Source organism: Perna viridis, chromosome 8, assembly GCF_037379345.1.
Source record: "Perna viridis isolate PV_CMFRI_1.1 ecotype Kerala chromosome 8, ASM3737934v1, whole genome shotgun sequence".
Taxonomy (NCBI): domain Eukaryota; kingdom Metazoa; phylum Mollusca; class Bivalvia; order Mytilida; family Mytilidae; genus Perna; species Perna viridis.
Genome location: NC_142452.1, coordinates 28,771,925 through 28,790,445, shown reverse-complemented (window position 1 = coordinate 28,790,445; position 18,521 = coordinate 28,771,925). Strand labels below are relative to the sequence as shown.

Below are 18,521 nucleotides of genomic sequence, written 5' to 3'. Positions count from 1 at the left end.
TTCTAGAAGCACAGATACTTAAAAACATTATACGACAGTTTCTAGTAATAACATACGTGGTCTGGACTATTCGTTTTACCAAATTCCTGGAGTTTGTTGACATTTATTTAACCCAATAACATGGATGCTATGAAAGATTTAAAGAAAACATTTTTTTTACATTTTAAAAGTTCGACCAAAAAATCCCATAATTTTATATCTCAACTCTTCTAACTATCTTTGTATAGTGGAATCCGTAATGTCAAAGAGTAATAAAGGGAACGAAGGTTATAGCGGAAATCAAAAGAAAGCAATCCAGGGACAAAGACCAAACATGGAACACCGGTCATACACAGCAAAGAGTAATCAAGGGAACCAAGGTTATAGCGGAAATCAAAAGAAAGCAATCCAGGGACAAAGACCAAGCATGGAAAACCGGTCATACACAGCAATGAACATAACGTAACTAAATAATACATACAAAGCAACAAAAGCAAATTAGCGATTCGGACTCAACTAAAAACTGGGAGCATGGACGAGATGCACCGGCGGTAGAGTAAGCGTCCTCTGTCTTTTATAGAAATACCCGCCGAGTTGCCCATAAAAAGTCAAGTCCGAAAGAGGAAAGGAAAACTATGACATGATGAACATATAACAACCAAATCAGGGAATTTGTATATATACCAGGCATCTTTTCAAGTCAATGTTTAATGTATTATGAATCCATGTCAATCGAACACCTATCATAACATACAAAAACTTTTGTAAAGAAAGGCGTTCGGTTTAGACTCGTTCTATTATCCTTAATCAATCATCATATAAAATGAAATCGTCCAGATTTAACAGACTAACTTGTACACAGTAAAGTAGAACGACAAAGGTAGAACGACTCACCTACTATAAAGTTAGGTAGAACATTGCTATAGTTTAAAGTAGAACGATACTTGCTAATACATCTACTTTTTCTAAATGTTTGTATCGATTTTAGTATATGTAAAACGTCTCTATTATCGAAAGTATAGAGTATGGTCGAGTTTATTGTGATATACATGTAATCATAATTAAATCACGCAACATTTTGTTAAAGTTTTTTTTTCTTTTGCAAAAGACGCGCCATATATTTATACGTTCAGGGTATCTAAACCATGTCATAAAGGTTTGGTATATTTTTTTCGTTATTGTAAATATTTACATTTCCTTTTGTCATTTTTAGTTTTTTTTTCAAACGATATGAAAATTACGAGCAAATACGTGTTGATCTGATCATTTTATCTTATATATTTATCAGACGTGGGTTTGTTTCTTTTGTATTAAAACAAACAACCGTGTTTATAGAGTATGAAAATGTAAAGTGTTTGCTTTACATGCACATACATTCAGATCTCATTTCAAGGATGCAAAATCGTTTTGTTCAGTTAGAATTGGATATATATAATGATATTGAGGAAAGTTATATCAGTATTGGTAAAAAAAGAAAACAATTGCCATGCAAATTTTATTTAAATGACCCTAGAAATAAAAAAAAACCGACCAACGAAATGCATTTTAAATATGTCAGATAATGAGGAGATCGTTAGATAATAATCTTTATAAAAGAAATATATTCGGGACAATTTTACTTATTTGCAAATGGAGGAAAAGTTTACCATTAGTTTGAGACCAGTTTATGTCTATAGACTGGCCTTTCGAAATTTTCGAACACTTTTCAAATTAGACATCGTATAACAATCGGAAAACGTCGCGTAAAATCATTCACCCTTTTCCGACATTGCAAGATTCTTGCATTTTCTGAGAGAGCTGGCTGCAGAGTCTAGACTGAGTTTCGAACATCAGACGCTTTTTGGAATTTGAGAGAAAGGTGGTGTTTTAACCCCTTTCATAAACCATATACTCTATCGTCTAAACCTAGTTTCCAATGCAGTCATCGCCTTTTTGTACAAAGCACTGATCATTAACGTTACGAAAAAATATATATTTCAAACATAATATAAAGAGTAATCAATGGAACCAAGGTTTAGTGGTAATCAAAAGAATGTAATCCAGGGACAAAGACCCGACATGGAAAACAGACATACACAACAAAGAACATAAAGTAACTAAAATCATACATACAAAGTAACAAAAGCAAATGAGCAACTCGGACTCCACTAAATAAATGAATACCTTGGTTTTTGGTTTCAAATATAAGTCAAAATGTTTTGTTAAACAAAACAAATTTAATTCCAACTCTCTTTTTCTCAATAGTCAGGAAATATACCGTAAATAAACAAATAAAAACTCTACTTTTAACTAACAAAACGATAATAAAGAAATTGCTTGAATAAATTAGAAAAAAATGGATTCAGTTGTCCTATATTTTTGTGTGTTATGTCGTATAATATCACTTCATTGACGTTTGTTTAAATCTGTCGTAACTAAATGAGGGAAAAAAGAATATAAAATCTCATTCTTGAAAAAAAATTCTTTTTTTAAACATTTCGCAAATAGAAGACCGTTAGTTCTGGTACTGACATTTTTTAAATCTCCGTTTTGAGGAAAAAACTGATAAATCTGTTATCAGTGATAATGAAATTCATTGATAGATACTAAGGTCACACGTGACGTTGAGATTGTAAACCTTGGCAGAATCAAACGCAATACACAACTATTGTTATCTTCACTGGGTTTAATTTTCTTTGGTTGTCATCCTCCTTCAGCAGAAATGAATGGTTAGTGGTAGGAGGTAACGTCACAATCATTTTGATGTTAAGTTATAAATGAAAATACATATGATTTTTTAATACATTTCGTCCTCGGTTCATAATGAAAATATAAAATGAGTAAGGACCAAAGGGAATGAAAGTTTATTGTAATATTGCCTTGTCTGTCACATTATTAAAACAATTATAAAATCATTGTATACACCATACAACTTTAAAATTGTTCGTCCCAATTATATCAGACATCCACACCAGTTACATAAGCAAAAAAAAAAGGACCTGTGTATTTGCCTTGCATATCTATGCATATATATTAAACTTAATCTGGAGGATTAAAGGATTAATTCGTGTATTTAAGTCTTCATTACTTAATAATTATTTAGCTTTTGCGTGTATCCTTGTGGTTAAATTGTCTTATTTATTTTATTTTGCTGTTCAAGTGTATCTTTGTCAACTATTTATTCATAGAAAAACAAATTTCAAATTCCAAGTGTTATCTCCACATTTAAAATACCAATCCATCTTACATACAACATGCAACAGATTTTTCAGTATCTACATAAGCCAAAGTAACTGATATGGATTTAAATTCGTTATCAAAAACGATATAGATAAAACGCAATGTACATGACCAAGATCACATAACAAGACACAACTAATCAAAAAAAATCGATCGTTTCAAAATGAATGGTCACTGTAATGCCAATTAGCAGTGAAGAGACAAGAAGCGACAGATGTGCTGTAGCAACCTGGAAAATAAAGGGGAGATAACATACAAGACAGAGTGATTGTGTGTATGATATATTAACTTATCAGGTAAGTACTGTGTTTTCAGTTGATTGTGGGTGTTATTTGTTCAGAGACACCGTTCTCCTAGGTTTCGATTTGTTCAGATGTAAAAAGTGTTTCTTGAACTTCTCGGTCCTTATTGAAAATGGGTAACAAAAATGTACATGAGCTTTGTTTTTTTACTTGTTTAAATTTTGTGGAGGTAAACAGCATAAAAATTGCTGATCTTAACAAATACGATTTATAGTAAACTGCGTTCGCGTGAAGCAATCAAAGACTTGAACATCCTATATTAAACATGTTTGTTGTGATTCGTGAATCATTTACGACTGCATTTTAATTACGTCATTAATCTAGCTTCTTGCAAATACACTAAATAAGTCAAATGTAAGAAATAAGTGCACTGTTAAAAGGTCTTAAAGGTACATTTCATCGCTTATGGTAAAATATGAAGCAAAAAATCAACACTTTATCTATGAAAGGGTTTCATTAAATGTTATTTTATTTCAGAATGGCATTTGTAATGGGATATACGGGAGAAACTGGGAAAGCCTTAGTGAAAGAACTCAATCGACAAAAAGTTTTTACAAAGGTCGTACTCATTGGTAGGAGATTAGTGGATCTAGACAAAGAAATAGGGTCAGAATTTGTAAGAAAAAATACTTATTTTTGTAGTTTGAAAGTATATTTCACCTAAAACTCATGCAAAATGCAATAAGTAATTCATCCAAAACATTTGATAATCATTATTTTAGTTAGAAATTCTTTAGAATGAATATAGACACCGTTTTCAAAAAAATCAAATTTCAATGAGTATATACTGCTAGGTGGAGTTCTTCTATGAACTTTCCGTCACAATTTTATTCAAGTCTACGAAAACAGTACAAAATTTCGTCAAAATACAAATATATTAAACATTTCCTAATAAAAAAAAACCATTTCATTGATTATAATCAATAGACAATTAAATACATGTACAAGTAAAACTTATGGATGCACCGGGCGCTGGAGGATATTTGCACAGACCCATACTTAAATAGTTCATTTTTTTCAACATCTGTCTTAAATTTGTCTTTGATTTTCAGGGATCACAATATCCGCAGTATTATATCTGAAATCCATCTCCAACTGTTGGATTCTCATCTAAATCTTACTTTGCGATGAACCCTCAGGCATGAACAATGGAAAAAATAGATAAAATATTACGCCGTTTCTTATTTAGGAGTTTTATATTTAAGAGCTTACAGTCGTTAATATACCAAATTGAATGTTGCCCAATATATTAAAAAAAACATCAATGATAAAACATACACATTCAGACAGTTATAACTAAAACAAAATCAGCAGTAAAACAAACCTAAAATGTATACTTCTGGTGGAATACAGTAACACACTTCCAATGTATCAATAAAAAAGTCTGAACTGACACTAGTTCGCGATCTCCATTTACATTGGTAAATTTTCCGTTCATAGTTATATTATTGTTTTCTTAAAAAAAACAGGAACAGAAAACAGTTGACTTTGATAATATTCAACAACACAGAGATGTCTTCCAAGGATTGAATGCTGGGTTTTGTTGCATCGGTACTACAAGCTCCAAAAGTGGTGGTAAAGTAAGATTATATAGCTTGCAATTGCTTAACTGCTACACTGCTTCATCGGATCAAATTGTTAGAACTGTCAAATTTGCGATGCAAATTTTTTGTCGTTCCCTTCGCGGGACTCAAACTCGTACCACTGTGACATCTATAGCAACATCGCCTGCACAAAGTCCAGCGCCCTAGACAACTTTGTATACAATAGTCAGGTGTGGAGTGTACTACTTTAGAACACTCAAAGAGGATCTTAGAATTCAATTTATGCAATCTCATTAGGCAAAAATTATGATGATAATAATAATAATAATAATAATAATAATAATAATAATAAAGAAAAAAAAGACATTTCCGGATTAACTCCAAATCACTCCGCTATGTTATTTTTCTTTTGCTATTCAGAATGTGCATATTCCAACCAAAAGAAAAATACAAATCGAACGAATTAATACAATAAACGTACGAATGAGATATACTTCTGGTTAGGCAACACCAAATTGTAAATTATATACAAGTTTCATATGTGCCCTCTTCATGCCACTTGCTTTATTCGATTGAAAAAAAATATATACAGATTTTCAAGTAGTCATAGCAATGCAATGTTGTTGATTGAGAAGCTATAGTCATAGATATTGTTTTCCCTGATTATGATTACTTGTGGCTAAAGTCAAGTATTTGATATATCATTTAGGAAGGTTTTATAAAGGTAGACCATGACTATGTTGTAAATACAGCAGAGGTTGCTAAAACGGCAGGGTGTAAGCATTTCTTTGTAGTGACGTCGTACGCATCAAATAAAGACAGTCGGTTCCTTTATTCTAGAACAAAGGTATGTGTATGTTGAGATTGACAAAAAAACAATATCCAATTTCCTACATTCACATAAGAGTGTAAAAATGCGACCATAATACATTTTGTAATTGTGGTCTTATATGTAAATATAAATCAGTAATATGAGTGAAATAGCATAGTCAGCAATTGAACCACAGGTAATCGTTTTAAGTACAAATCCACAAAATATTCAGACGCTACCAATGGTAAAGTGATTCATGGTGTAGACAACCCCACCAAAAACAAACGATGCTTTTTCAATCTATATCTGCTACATATTCACATAATGATAATCATTTCTGCATTCAGATCTGCAGTTTTTAAAAAATCATACTTTTATATCCCACCAAAATCAACCAAATGAAACCTAATCAAGAACGATAACCCTTGCCAATTGCAAATTTCATGTACAATCTATATGATTTTTATCTCAAAAGCGCAACAACCAAAATGAAAAAAACTAAAACTGGTTATGTGATCGGTAAATGTTACCGAACAAGAAATAAAACTCAAATCGATGGGATTTTGAAATACATGAATCACCTTCTGTCTGTTTTTTTTAACTGCTACTTAATTACTGTCTTATTAAGTAGAAGTATTCTCAACAATTACAAAATCCTATAACCTTAACTAGACATGAACTTCATAAGAAGTATTGAGAAGTATCAGTTTTCCTTTTACTTCTATAAAATGTTACTTTAAGTATATTGAAAATAAGGCATATTTCTTAACCTTCTTGCAGAGTTCGTTTGTCCATACATTCATAAATTGTTCCTTATACATATGTACATGTATAGTATAATGTTACCAGTAATTTATTACATCTCTTAAAATAGGTCGTCATTCCACAGAACATCGCCTTTCAGCGTCATTTAGTAAAATAATAATATTAGGTTTATTCGGCAAAGCTGTTTCGTTTGATTAAAGTAATTATCATTTTGGTTTTAGAATTAGTATACCCTTTTCGAAGAATCACTGCTGTCCTTGTTTTTGTCAGATGCATGTTTTTTTTTCTTTTTAAAACTATGTGTATTAGTGACACTGGTCCTTCAATAACGTTTCGGATTTTCAAATGGTTTGCTTTTTTATATATCGGACATGCTTTAGTATTCGTCAAGTTTTACGGAATGCATTTAAATTGGGAAAATGAAATTGCTTACAAATGTTTAAGATATGAATGCATATTTAATTTTGTCCCCCTTATTTATATGCTTAACGATAACTTCAGTTGCATTGGACAATTTTCATTCTTTAAAGATGATATGAGATCGTCATTATTGATTTTATTGGTTAGTGTTTGTAAGTAAAAAAATTGTGGAGGATTGTTGTCTTCTTTTACATTTGAAGTTTACAATTTTTTAAAAATATATTTCCCACATTTTAGTGATGTCATTTTATTCAGCGACGTTGCTTTTGCATCTTAATGAAATGTATTAGTGACAAGCATTGGCTGACTGAACCGTGAATAAAATGTCTTGTCATTACAGTCACACGGTTCTACCATCTCATTCATCAAAATATAAAAAAAAGTTGTTACTGTACTTCAAGATTCCTCCTTGCAGGTTTTTTTTGGTCTGATACTTTTCTGTTCGAATGGTAATATTTTACTTGTTTTACAAAGTCCCCAATTTCCTCAGATCATTTTCGTTAGCACTTTGTGCGTGGGTGTCTATGACAATGATGTCACATCTGGTAGTTAATTATGAGCGACTTCAAATAATCAGTTGTTGATAAATGTATATTTTACGTCAACATCATTTGTTTCCACGCTTGACGTTTTGTTCCATATACTTTCTACGTTCATTATTTATAACTACCTGGTTTAAAGATAAATGTTCGAGTTGCTGATTTAGGAGCATCGACCTATCATACGTTTCCATGTGAATCATGACGGAATATCGACTTCATTACAAATCTCTTACTTTTCTTCCTTCTGAAATATTCAAATTGAGATTCGTGTTTATTGTTGAAATAAGATAATATTCATGGCACAATATTGGGATCTTCAGGGTGTGTTCCTTTTAAAAGAAAGTTTTTGACACATTTCTTTCTTCTTGTATATTTACTTTTTTCAGGGACAAGTAGAAGAGGATCTAAAGGCGTTAGACTTCGAACGGTTGACCATCCTTAGACCGTCGTACGTTAAATGTTTTGTTTTAATTAATTAACGTTTCAATGCATAGTTCTCAATTACAAGTTAAGCTTAAAACATAACAAGATACAAGATATTTGATCAAAATAAGCACAGTGCCCGTGGTTGAGCAGTAAAATCATATATGCAACACAGATAATTTTATTGATTCGGGACATATAGATTTCAACATTATACGTGAAACAGATAGATTACAATGACTAGACAATGAAAACACATGAAAGTGCAAAAAAAGGGGGACAACTTGAGTCAGCTCTAAAATTGTTTTTCTTTTTCAAATTAATTCTATACCAGATGTATCAATAGGTTTATCTTCTGATGACTTTAACCAATTTATCATTCCTGTTCTTCATTCAAACAAAAAAGTGTTAACAAGAATTATAGTGAGGAATTCTGTGATTAAAATCGATGAAGTTTGTTTTGGGTCGTCTAAGTTTTAAATCATTTCAAGGAAATTTGGAGGCCTTTGGTGCAAAGGGAGTGAATGTATGTAGAAGCAAAGTAACCATTAGTCCAAAATTACCGATTCGTGTATACACATTAGTCTTTTAAAATATTCTTTTTATATGTATCTCAATTACATATTTTTTTTCAGTTTACTCCTGTGTGATAGAGTAGAAAGTAGACCAATTGAAAGTTGTTTCCGTTGGTGCTTCAAAAATATGCCACAGTCTTTTCAAGCGGATGGTGCAATATCTACAGACAATTTAGCCAAAGTAATGGTATTTAAAGCTAAAAATCCGTCACCAGCAAATGTAGAAACTATTGAAAACAAAGACATGTACGAATTATTATAACATGCATACTATAAATAAAGAAAATATAATTAGAGGTGCATTATTGGTAGAATAAAGTAGATATTTTAAGTGACCTTTTTCAGGAAGGTTTTGGTGATGAATTTCAAGTAATTATTCATATTTATTAAAAAGTCTTTTACCATTTCTTGTTTGATACTCTACATTACTACAATATTTCTACATGCGTATTCGACAAAAAAGAAAACGAAACAAAAACAAAAGCAAAAATAAAAATAAATAATATTTAAAACAACAAACCATAAAAAGCAAACAAACAAAACAAACAAAAAATTTGACTTTAGATAAAGAAACATTATAAATGCCTCCCATTTTAAAAATTATGACTCGTTTGTGCCTTGCATTTCAATTTCGAGACCCGATCGTTGTTCGTCCAGCTTTTTTTTTATCTGATATTCCAAATAAAATGAAATATATTGTAATTTTGTATGATTCCCAATTACTACGACTTTTGGTAAAAATATACGAAAGGTAATTATTCATGCAAATGTTTTAAGATGTATAAACCGAATTTTTAAGTCAGATGAGAGTTCGGGGCGTTTGAAAATGCATGTAAATGTACCATGTGCATAAGTCCAAATCCGATGATACATGTATACGATAGTAGTAAATTAAAACGACTTATATTTAATTTTTTTTCTATCTAATGAATGGATATTTTGGTTTCCCATGCGTTTATGTTCACCCAGAACATTATCGCACCCAAAGGGACTTGATTAAGAATAGTATAATGACTTCACTACCCCGGGCCAAATTGTAATAAAAACAAAACAAAACAAATGACAACAAAAAAAACAGCAAACATACAGACAAGCATAAAACGAAAAGGCTATAAGGAGAATGGATATGGTCAATATTTCAAAGATACAAAAACCCTATCGGGATGAAAAGTGTCAAGCTTAAGGACACCCATGGGTCTTCAATGAACGACAAGGAAACCCTCACACCACTGGGCAGGCTGCAGCTGGCCCAAAAACAACATTATACACAGGTCAGGAGAGTGGACTCAAAACCCTGGGAGGATGACACAGGTACAGCGAAATGTTTGCATCTATATATTCTAGCAACATAAAGTAAACTGTAAGTGTAAACGAAACAAGACATACGGAGGCAAGAAATTTCTGATTTGCGACAGGCGTAAAAATGCGGAGGGGGAGGGGGGTTAAAGTTACCGACATGTTCAATGTAATAATAGAAAGCTGGACCAAAAATCAAACAAACAAACAAACAAACAAACAAAACAAAACAAAAAAAAATAACCCAAAACAATTATACGTCATTACATAAGTTATTTAAACATGAACTGGGAATCGTATTCAAATTCGATGACACAGCTATGTTTTCATTGAACCCTCAAACAGGGTAGAAATTAAAAAAAAATAGACATTTCTTAGGAGGGTCTAAGCTCAGACCTGGGGTCAATTACATGCAAAATTAATTAATTGCTCATTAATTTACTTTTGTTACTTTGTATGTATGATTTTAGTTACTTTATGTTCTTTGTTGTGTATGTCTGTTTTCCATGTCTGGTCTTTGTCCCTGGGTTACATTCTTTTGATTACCGCTATAACCTTGGTTCCTTTGATTACCCTTACAACTAATTACTTATAAAATTCTTCAGTTAAATTACAATTACAATTTCAGAAAACTAGTAAAGTAATTAATTTAATTACAATTATTTTCGTAATGCAATTAATTACTTTTGCTACATAATAAGTGAGTAAAAATTAAATACAACATTTATACATATATCTTGAGGTTCCAATCTATAGTCAGATCAATATCAGGATAATTTTAAAATGTCACTGTTACCCTTTGATCATCAAAACTTAAGGCTATAGAACATCCACTTGGCCTTAACACCTTCCAAGCAATAGAAAGGCGTCATCCAATTGCAACAGAAGCAGAATACTCTGGTCTAAAAAAAGTTACTCATTACTAGACTAACATTGAAAGGGTTGGGAGTTAGGCAGTTGTATATAAAATTCCATAATAAATAACTTTTAGTCAATAACAATTGTGTAGTTCAATATCTCATTTACTCTCATATGGGTGACAGAATTGGAGGATTTTTTTTTAGTTTTAGACAAAATGATAAAGTTATTACTTATAGTATTAAACTTTTGAAGCACGTGTCTACTGGTGAACTTGCACCACTAATATGAGACCAAGTACAATGTTCTAAGGACCTGGCACAAAGTAATTAAATGTAAGAGATAAGTAATCAGTAATTGATGCAAAAATATGGAAAGTAATGTATTACTTTCCATTACATGTAATTAAAAAAACACCGAATTACTCATTACATTGAATCACTTCAAAAACTGTAATAAATTACAGCTAAATACAATTGCACTTTTAAATACCCCAGATCTGGGACTGAGCTATGAGTTAATTCATAATGCCTCGTTATGTTGTTATATCATATATTTATATTAAAATATAACCTTTTTGAATATGCATTATAAGTGTTTGTTTAAACCCTATATCATCTACCCTATATCGCATAGTCTCTATTAGATGTATGATTTATTGAACATGAAATGTTAAAATCTGTATCACATGCTTTATCAATCCTTGACCTATATCACCCCGCGGGCCGGTGGCCCTTTGGGTGATATTAGAGTCTCGATCGGGTGATACAGCATGTAATACAGATTTTGACATGTAACATTCATTACATATCGCTGATGTAATATATGCGAGACTGCATATAGTACACATCTGAATACGTGGGTCATACAATCATTTCTTAACACCATATGTCCTACCGGTACTCCGGATCCAATCGGTACATCCTCGGCCAATCCCGGCAATAATCGGAATCAACGATAAAGAGATTGGCCGAGAAGTTGCGATTGACTATAGTACTCCCAACAGAAATATTTTGGGCCATTCATGTTACAGAGTATATAATATAGGACTTCGCTTAGGGACCGGTCATTACTTATCTCCAAGGGGCGACAGAAAAGTAGGGGAGGGGCATTAAAAAGGGAACCAATACAGGGGATCAATCCTTTATTAGTTTATTAATCAGAGGGGCATGATTTTAATAGTAATATAAATTAGTATACTAGTCACTTCTGACACTGCGCCTTTGTTCCTTAATAGTTCACTCAACAGCTGGTTGTTGTGTTTCAAACAGTTCCAATTTCAATTTTGTCTTACAAATGCCAAGTATTCGGATAGTAAGAACCAGGTAGACACTAAAGGGCCGGGTGAAGTTGTTTATAAGATAATATTTAGAACATGATTTTTTGGTTTCTTTAGTTTCCGCTATTAAAAGACGAACAAGTGCACCTGGTTACCAAATTGATTTTTTTTAAATCATGCCCGCTGTTAGTTAAAATAGTATCAAATTATTATAAGTTGAAATTTGCTGAACCTGAAAGAGTAATGAAGGGAATCAAGGTTATAGCGGTAATCAAAAGAATGTAATCCAGGGACAAAGACCAGACATGAAAAACAGACATACACAACAAAGAACATAAAGTAACTAAAATCATACATACAAAGTAACAAAAGTAAATGAGCAACTCGGACTCAACTAAAAACTGGGAGCATGGACCAGGTGCACCGGTAGGGTAAACGTCCTCTGCTTTTTTAGAAACACCCGCCGAGTTACTCATAAAAAGTCAAGTCCGGGGTAGACAAACGAGGAAAGGAAAACTATGACCCGTTGAATAAATCAGTTTTCATGGTACTGATGGATACACCATAACAATCCACGAGTTCATGATGACGACCATAAAACTTCTGTAGTGATGACTTAAATCTTGCAGCAATATAACCCTGTTCCAGAAGCCTATTTGTTAGAGTTCTAGCGCGATAAAAAAGTCTGCGTAGTTTCGGCAAGCTCTGGCATAACGTATGAGTTGTGATATGAATACTCCATACGCAGGAGCCGAAGGGATGCTAGGGATTATTATCACAGGGATTGAATATGCGCCTAGTGCAGACTCTACTACTGCCGCTGACTAGCCTACTTGTAGGTGGAAAAGAAAGCCGAGTGCGTAAGTCTTTCTTGTCAGTACAAAGTCTCTACCAGTCTAAGACCTCTACAGTGCCTCCTCGCGACAGCACACGGTAACTAGGGTCTAGTATCCTAGGCTAAACTGTAGAGGATCTCGGAGTATCAAGGACCCTAGAGATGCAGTGTGTAGGCCCATCGGCGTGTGGATACGCCCTAGCACTCATCAACCCTGATCCAGCTATGGGTTAAAGAGCATCACACTACTGCCTTGTAGAAGGCTTTGGACAGTCAAAGGCTATGGGAGAAAACCCAGACAGAAAATCCGTAAAGATGGTACTCGTTAGCATGGTGATGCATCCATCTAAGGGAAGGATCCCCCTAAAGAAAATCTACTGGTCCTCCAAGTTATGGGGGCTAAGCTTAGGGCTAACTACCCTAACTTGTAAAAAAGATATGTTACGGAAACAGCAACGAAGAAAAAATCTACAACTGTGGAGGAGAGCCCCAACCGCACCAACAGTGGAGCTTTAATGACTGTAGGTAGAAAAAGCCGAGAGGAGACTACCAACACGACTAGGGAGGCCCTCAACATGGTAAAAACCAATACAAACATCGGGTGTTGGAACGTGAGAACGATGTATGCAACAGGCAAGTTCGCACAGATAACAGCTGAGATGCAACGGTACAAACTACAAATTTAAGGTGTCAGTGAAAGTAGATGGACAGGATCTGGAAAGATAAAAACAACAACAGGCGAAACAGTACTATACTCAGGAAGAGAAAATGGGAAACATCAGGAGGGAGTAGCCATCATTCTAAACGAGTAGACAGAACCCTGATGGAATAGAAACCAGTCAGCAACAGATTGATCATGGCTGGACTGAGGGGTAAACAAGTTAATATGACGCTACTTCAGTGCTATGCTCCAATAAATGATGCCAGCGATGAAGACAAAGATGCATTCTATGAGCAACTTCAACAAGAGTTAGATCAAACCCCACATCATGATATCAAAATAATCATAGGTGACCTGAAGGCAAAAGTAGGCAATAACAACTTGAACTTTGAAAGAACTATGGGTACACATGGATGTGGTAGTATGAATGAAAATGGTGAAAGATTAACTGACTTCTGCAACATCAACAACTATGTCATTGGAGGCACACTATTCCCTCATAAGGATATCCACAAGTTAACGTGGTATTCACCAAACTTAAGAGACAGAAATCAAATTGACCACATCATGATAAATGGAATGTGGAGACGATCTTTGCTAGATGTAAGAGTCAAAAGAGGAGCTGATGTAGAAAGTGACCATCAACTTGTTACAGCAAATATCAGACTCAAGCTCAGAGCAGCTGGAAAGAAAGTTATAACCACTCGTTATGATACAGAAAAACTTAACATCTTGAAGGTAAAAAATGACTTTTCAATAACACTCAAGAATCGCTTGGAAGATGTTGTGGATGATATTGATGAATAATGGAACAAAATAACCGACATATATACAAACAAGCGAAAAGTGTTTAGGTTTGCGACAAAAGCAAAAACATAAGGACTGGATAACACCTGAAACTTGGAAAACAATAAATAATAGAAGAGAGATTAAAGCCAAAAGAGATAAGACCAAATCACCTCGGCTAAAAGAAAGACTCCAACAAGAATACAGCTCAATACAAAAAGAAGTTAAGAAACTATTTCGAACAGACAAACGGAATTTTATGGAAGAGCTAGCAAATAATACAGAAGAAGCAGCACAGAAAGGAGAACAGAGTAAATTATACAAAATTACAAGAACTATATGTGGGAAGAATAGATCATCTCCAAATTTACCTGTCAAAGACAAACAGGGTAACATATTAATCTCAGAAAGCGCTCAAGAAAAAGGGTGTACAGAACATTTTGAAGAGTTACTTAACAGGCCACCACCTTCTCAAGAACTGGAAATTAAAGATGCAGAAGTAGAGCTTGACATAGATATAGAACCACCAGAAATATCTGAAATCATAACAGCAATCAAAAGTCTGAAAAGTGGCAAAGCACCAGGTAGTGATAATCTCAATGCAGAACTCTTTAAAAACGATCCATACCTATCCGCAAAAATTCTCCATCCCATCTTCCAAGATAACTGGAATAAGACCAAAGTACCAGATGAGGTATTACTTTGATTTCTATCCCAAGTAAGATACTAGCCAAAGTTGTCATCAAAAGAATTGCAAGGTCTGTAGATGAACTATTGAGAAAAGAACAAGCTGGATTTAGACCAGGTAGAGGCTGCATCGACAAAATTTTCACGCTACGCAATATTATTGAGCAGAGCACTGAATGGTAGAGACAACTCTATATTAACTTTATAGATTTTGAAAAAGCTTTTGATAGCATACATAGAGAAAGTTTATGGAAAATAATTAGATCATACGGAATACCACAACAACTTATAGACGTCATCAAAAGTTTCTACACGAACTTCAGATGCAGAGTCGGAAACAACAGCGACACGTATTTCAATGTAAAAACTGGAGTCCGTCAAGGCTGTGTTATGTCATCAACACTTTTCATCATAGCCATTGATTAGGTGATGCGACAAACAACGAAAGATACACCAAGAGGCATCAGATGGAATACCTTCTCCATCTTGGAAGATCTAGACTTTGCCGATGACATAGCTTTGCTTTCTCACACCCACCAACACATACAAGAAAAGACCAAGAAACTTCAGAATTTTGCAGGACAAATTGGGCTAAACATCAACAAAAAGAAAACCGAGGTTATGATGTTGAATGTAAACACACCAACACCTATCAAACTGCACGAACAATGTCTACCTTTTACCAACAAATTCAAAACCTCGGTAGTTTAGTTACAACTGATGGAGGTGCGGAGAGCGACATCAACCTTAGACTCTCAAAAGCAAGAGGAGCATTTAATAGCTTGCAACCTGTCTTGAGATCAGGACAGTACACTATCCGCACCAAACTAAAATTGTATAACAGTTGCGTCTTGCCTATCCTGCTTTATGGGTCAGAGTGCTGGAGGATAACAGAGTTAGACCAACACAAACTCTCAACCTTTCACACCAGGAGTATGAGGAGGATCCTAAGAATATTTTGGCCTCTTAAGATCAGTAATCAGGACCTCCTTAATAGATGCCAACAAGAAGACATGGCCACCATCATTATGAACCGAAGATGGAAGTGGTTAGGACATGTCCTGCGAAAAGACCCAAAAGACAACACAAAAACAGCCCTATTCTGGACACCTGAGGGAAAACGCAGGAGAGGACGCCCAAAGATCACCTGGAGACGGACCATTGAAGCAGAAGTCAAAGAACATAAGAAGACTTGGGGCACATTACAGAAACTTGCCAATGATAGACAAGAGTGGAGGAACTTCGTTGCTGCCCTACATGCCAGTGGCGTAAAGGGCAGTAAGTAAGTAAGTAAGGAGCCGAAGGGATGTTGCCACAGATGAAAGGGAAGTTGACAATTCCGAATGAAAAGTGAGCACGTTTGTCGTAAAGTTTGGTCAATAGTTTTCCTTTACCATCGATTTCTAAGTGTAGGTCAAGATATGAGGCTGACCTTACAGTGTCTGTAGTATCCTTTATCTCAAGTTCTTTGGGGTAGATGCGATGTATCAAATCCCCGAAATTGGGATTGTTTAAAGATAATACGTCATCTATATAGCGGAAACTGAGATTGAAGGATCTAGCCAAACGATATTCTTTCTTTCTGATCAGATCAGCTATAAAGTCAGCCTCATAAGAGTAAAGGAATAGGTCAGCAAGTAGAGGAGCACAATTTGTTCCCATTGGAATGCCGATCGTTTGTTGAAAAACACGTCCACCACACTGGACAAATATGTTGTCGATTAAAAATTCCAGCATTTTGTAAACATCTTCCTCTGTATATTTGGAAGATGATTTGGAATTATTTCTTACAAAGTATGAGGAATATATAGTATGAAAATATATATTTTTCTATATAAATTTAAAACTGAAAAGATAAATATAAAAGCTCTGTATTATTGGTTGAAAAGGGATGTTGTTTACCATTATTACATTTCAATTCTGTACAATCATTATGAATGACACCTATTTAGGTCCAGTATTGAGGTACAACGAACTTTTTGATATATATTAACTGTCAAAGGGCATGATATTTTCTACATTTTTTCTACATTCTTACGTCGCACAATTATAATGGAACCTTAACATTTCACTATCACTTCCAAAAAATAAGTAAGGTCTGTAAGAATTTTAATTTTAAAAAGCTCCATTCTCAACATTGAGCTCATAAATTACTCATAAAAATCTGTTTATATGTTATATGTATTGTAAAATTATTTTTTCTTCCAATAATGACCAATCCCATTGAATAATTTGAGAGTGAAATACGCGTAGCTAATAGGAAGCACATCATTATTTGTCCTAGACTTTATGTTTATACTTGCATGTTCAATTTAAGTGAACAGAGAATATTTCTGATGTATAAATATTGCTTGCTCAAGAATATTTTCATTTTACAAAATTGTAGGAATCAACACTAAATGATATTAAATAGCACTTCAGATAAGAATCATGCAAAATGTGATTCATGGGTAAAAAGCCTACATTTTTTTGTTTTTGATATTTTGTTTGAAATGTCATACTAAACAGAAAATAACATGTGGTTTTTCATATAACCCGTGCTCTTAGATGAAAATTATAAAGAATGCACTGTAGATTTCAAAATTAAGGGAGGTAACTCTGTAAATGACGCTCAAATACAACAGAATCTACTGGATTTTCAATGTTGATTATCTCCTAAGAGCAGGAAGATTTGAATGAATAATTACACATTTCATAGTGTAGACCCATAAAACAACTTAATTACAAAAATAAAAATGTGTAGCCTTTTTTTTTTTTTTTGGGGGGGGGGGGGTGTATCACATTTTTCAGGTTTTGCATGATTCTTACAAAGATAGCTACTTAAACATTTTGATTTTGATGTTAACATTTACATGTATATTCAAATGAAAGTAGAAGGATATGGACAGATGCTGAATTTCACAACTTCTCTACCAATACACTTTATACAATACAAGTATGAAACTAAAGACGAAAGGTTAGAATAATTTATTGTACTTGAAATAGGAGGTCAAGAGGTTTTTGCGGATTTAATAAAGAGGGAGGGGGCAATCATATTTTATTATTCCATAATAACAATTTACGTTCCGTACATGTACCTCTAATTTACTTCAAATATTTCTAATAAAAAAAAATCTCCCATGAGAAAGGCTCCGAAATAAAAAAAATATCGTTTGGCTAGATCCTTTAATCTCAGTTTCCGCTATATAGATGACGTATATCTTTAAACAATCCTAATTTCGGGGATTTGATACATCGCATCTACCCCAAAGAACTTGAGATAAAGGATACTACAGACACTGTAAGGTCAGCCTCATATCTTGACCTACAGTTAGAAATCGGTGGTAAAGGAAAACTATTGACCAAACTTTACGACAAACGTGATCACTTTTCATTCGGAATTGTCAACTTCCCTTTCATCTGTGGCAACATTCCTTCAGCACCTGCGTATGGAGTGTTCATATCACAACTCATACGTTATGCCAGAGCTTGCCGAAACTACGCAGACTTTTTGTATCGCGCTAGAACTCTAACAAATAGGCTTCTGGAACAGTGTTATA

General features: G+C 33.8%; 2 protein-coding genes across 2 annotated transcripts; both read left to right on the top strand.

The window, feature by feature from the left end:
- The first annotated feature begins 3,258 nt into the window (after nt 1–3,258).
- On the top strand, nt 3,259–8,876 carry LOC148610106 (protein HTATIP2-like). Its single transcript, XM_088542192.1, has 6 exons — nt 3,259–3,494; nt 3,978–4,116; nt 4,970–5,080; nt 5,754–5,891; nt 7,969–8,030; nt 8,641–8,876. Exons 2-6 carry the CDS (start codon nt 3,979–3,981, stop codon nt 8,840–8,842), a joined length of 651 nt encoding a protein of 216 aa, XP_088398318.1. The 5' UTR covers nt 3,259–3,494; nt 3,978; the 3' UTR covers nt 8,843–8,876.
- A 4,828-nt stretch (nt 8,877–13,704) lies between these two features.
- Nucleotides 13,705–14,316, top strand: LOC148610105 (protein CFDP2-like). Its single transcript, XM_088543176.1, has one exon. It carries the CDS (start codon nt 13,705–13,707, stop codon nt 14,314–14,316), a length of 612 nt encoding a protein of 203 aa, XP_088399302.1.
- Nucleotides 14,317–18,521: the final 4,205 nt, after the last annotated feature.

Excerpts from the sequence above, each read along its gene's own strand:
- LOC148610106 (XM_088542192.1), top strand. The coding sequence starts at position 3,979 with ATGGCATTTGTAATGGGATATACGGGAGAAACTGGGAAAGCCTTAGTG. Across the intron at positions 4,117-4,969 it reads AAGAAATAGGGTCAGAATTT|GAACAGAAAACAGTTGACTT; the intron begins GTAAGAAAAAAT and ends TAAAAAAAACAG. Across the intron at positions 8,031-8,640 it reads TTGACCATCCTTAGACCGTC|TTTACTCCTGTGTGATAGAG; the intron begins GTACGTTAAATG and ends ATTTTTTTTCAG.
- LOC148610105 (XM_088543176.1), top strand. The coding sequence starts at position 13,705 with ATGGCTGGACTGAGGGGTAAACAAGTTAATATGACGCTACTTCAGTGC.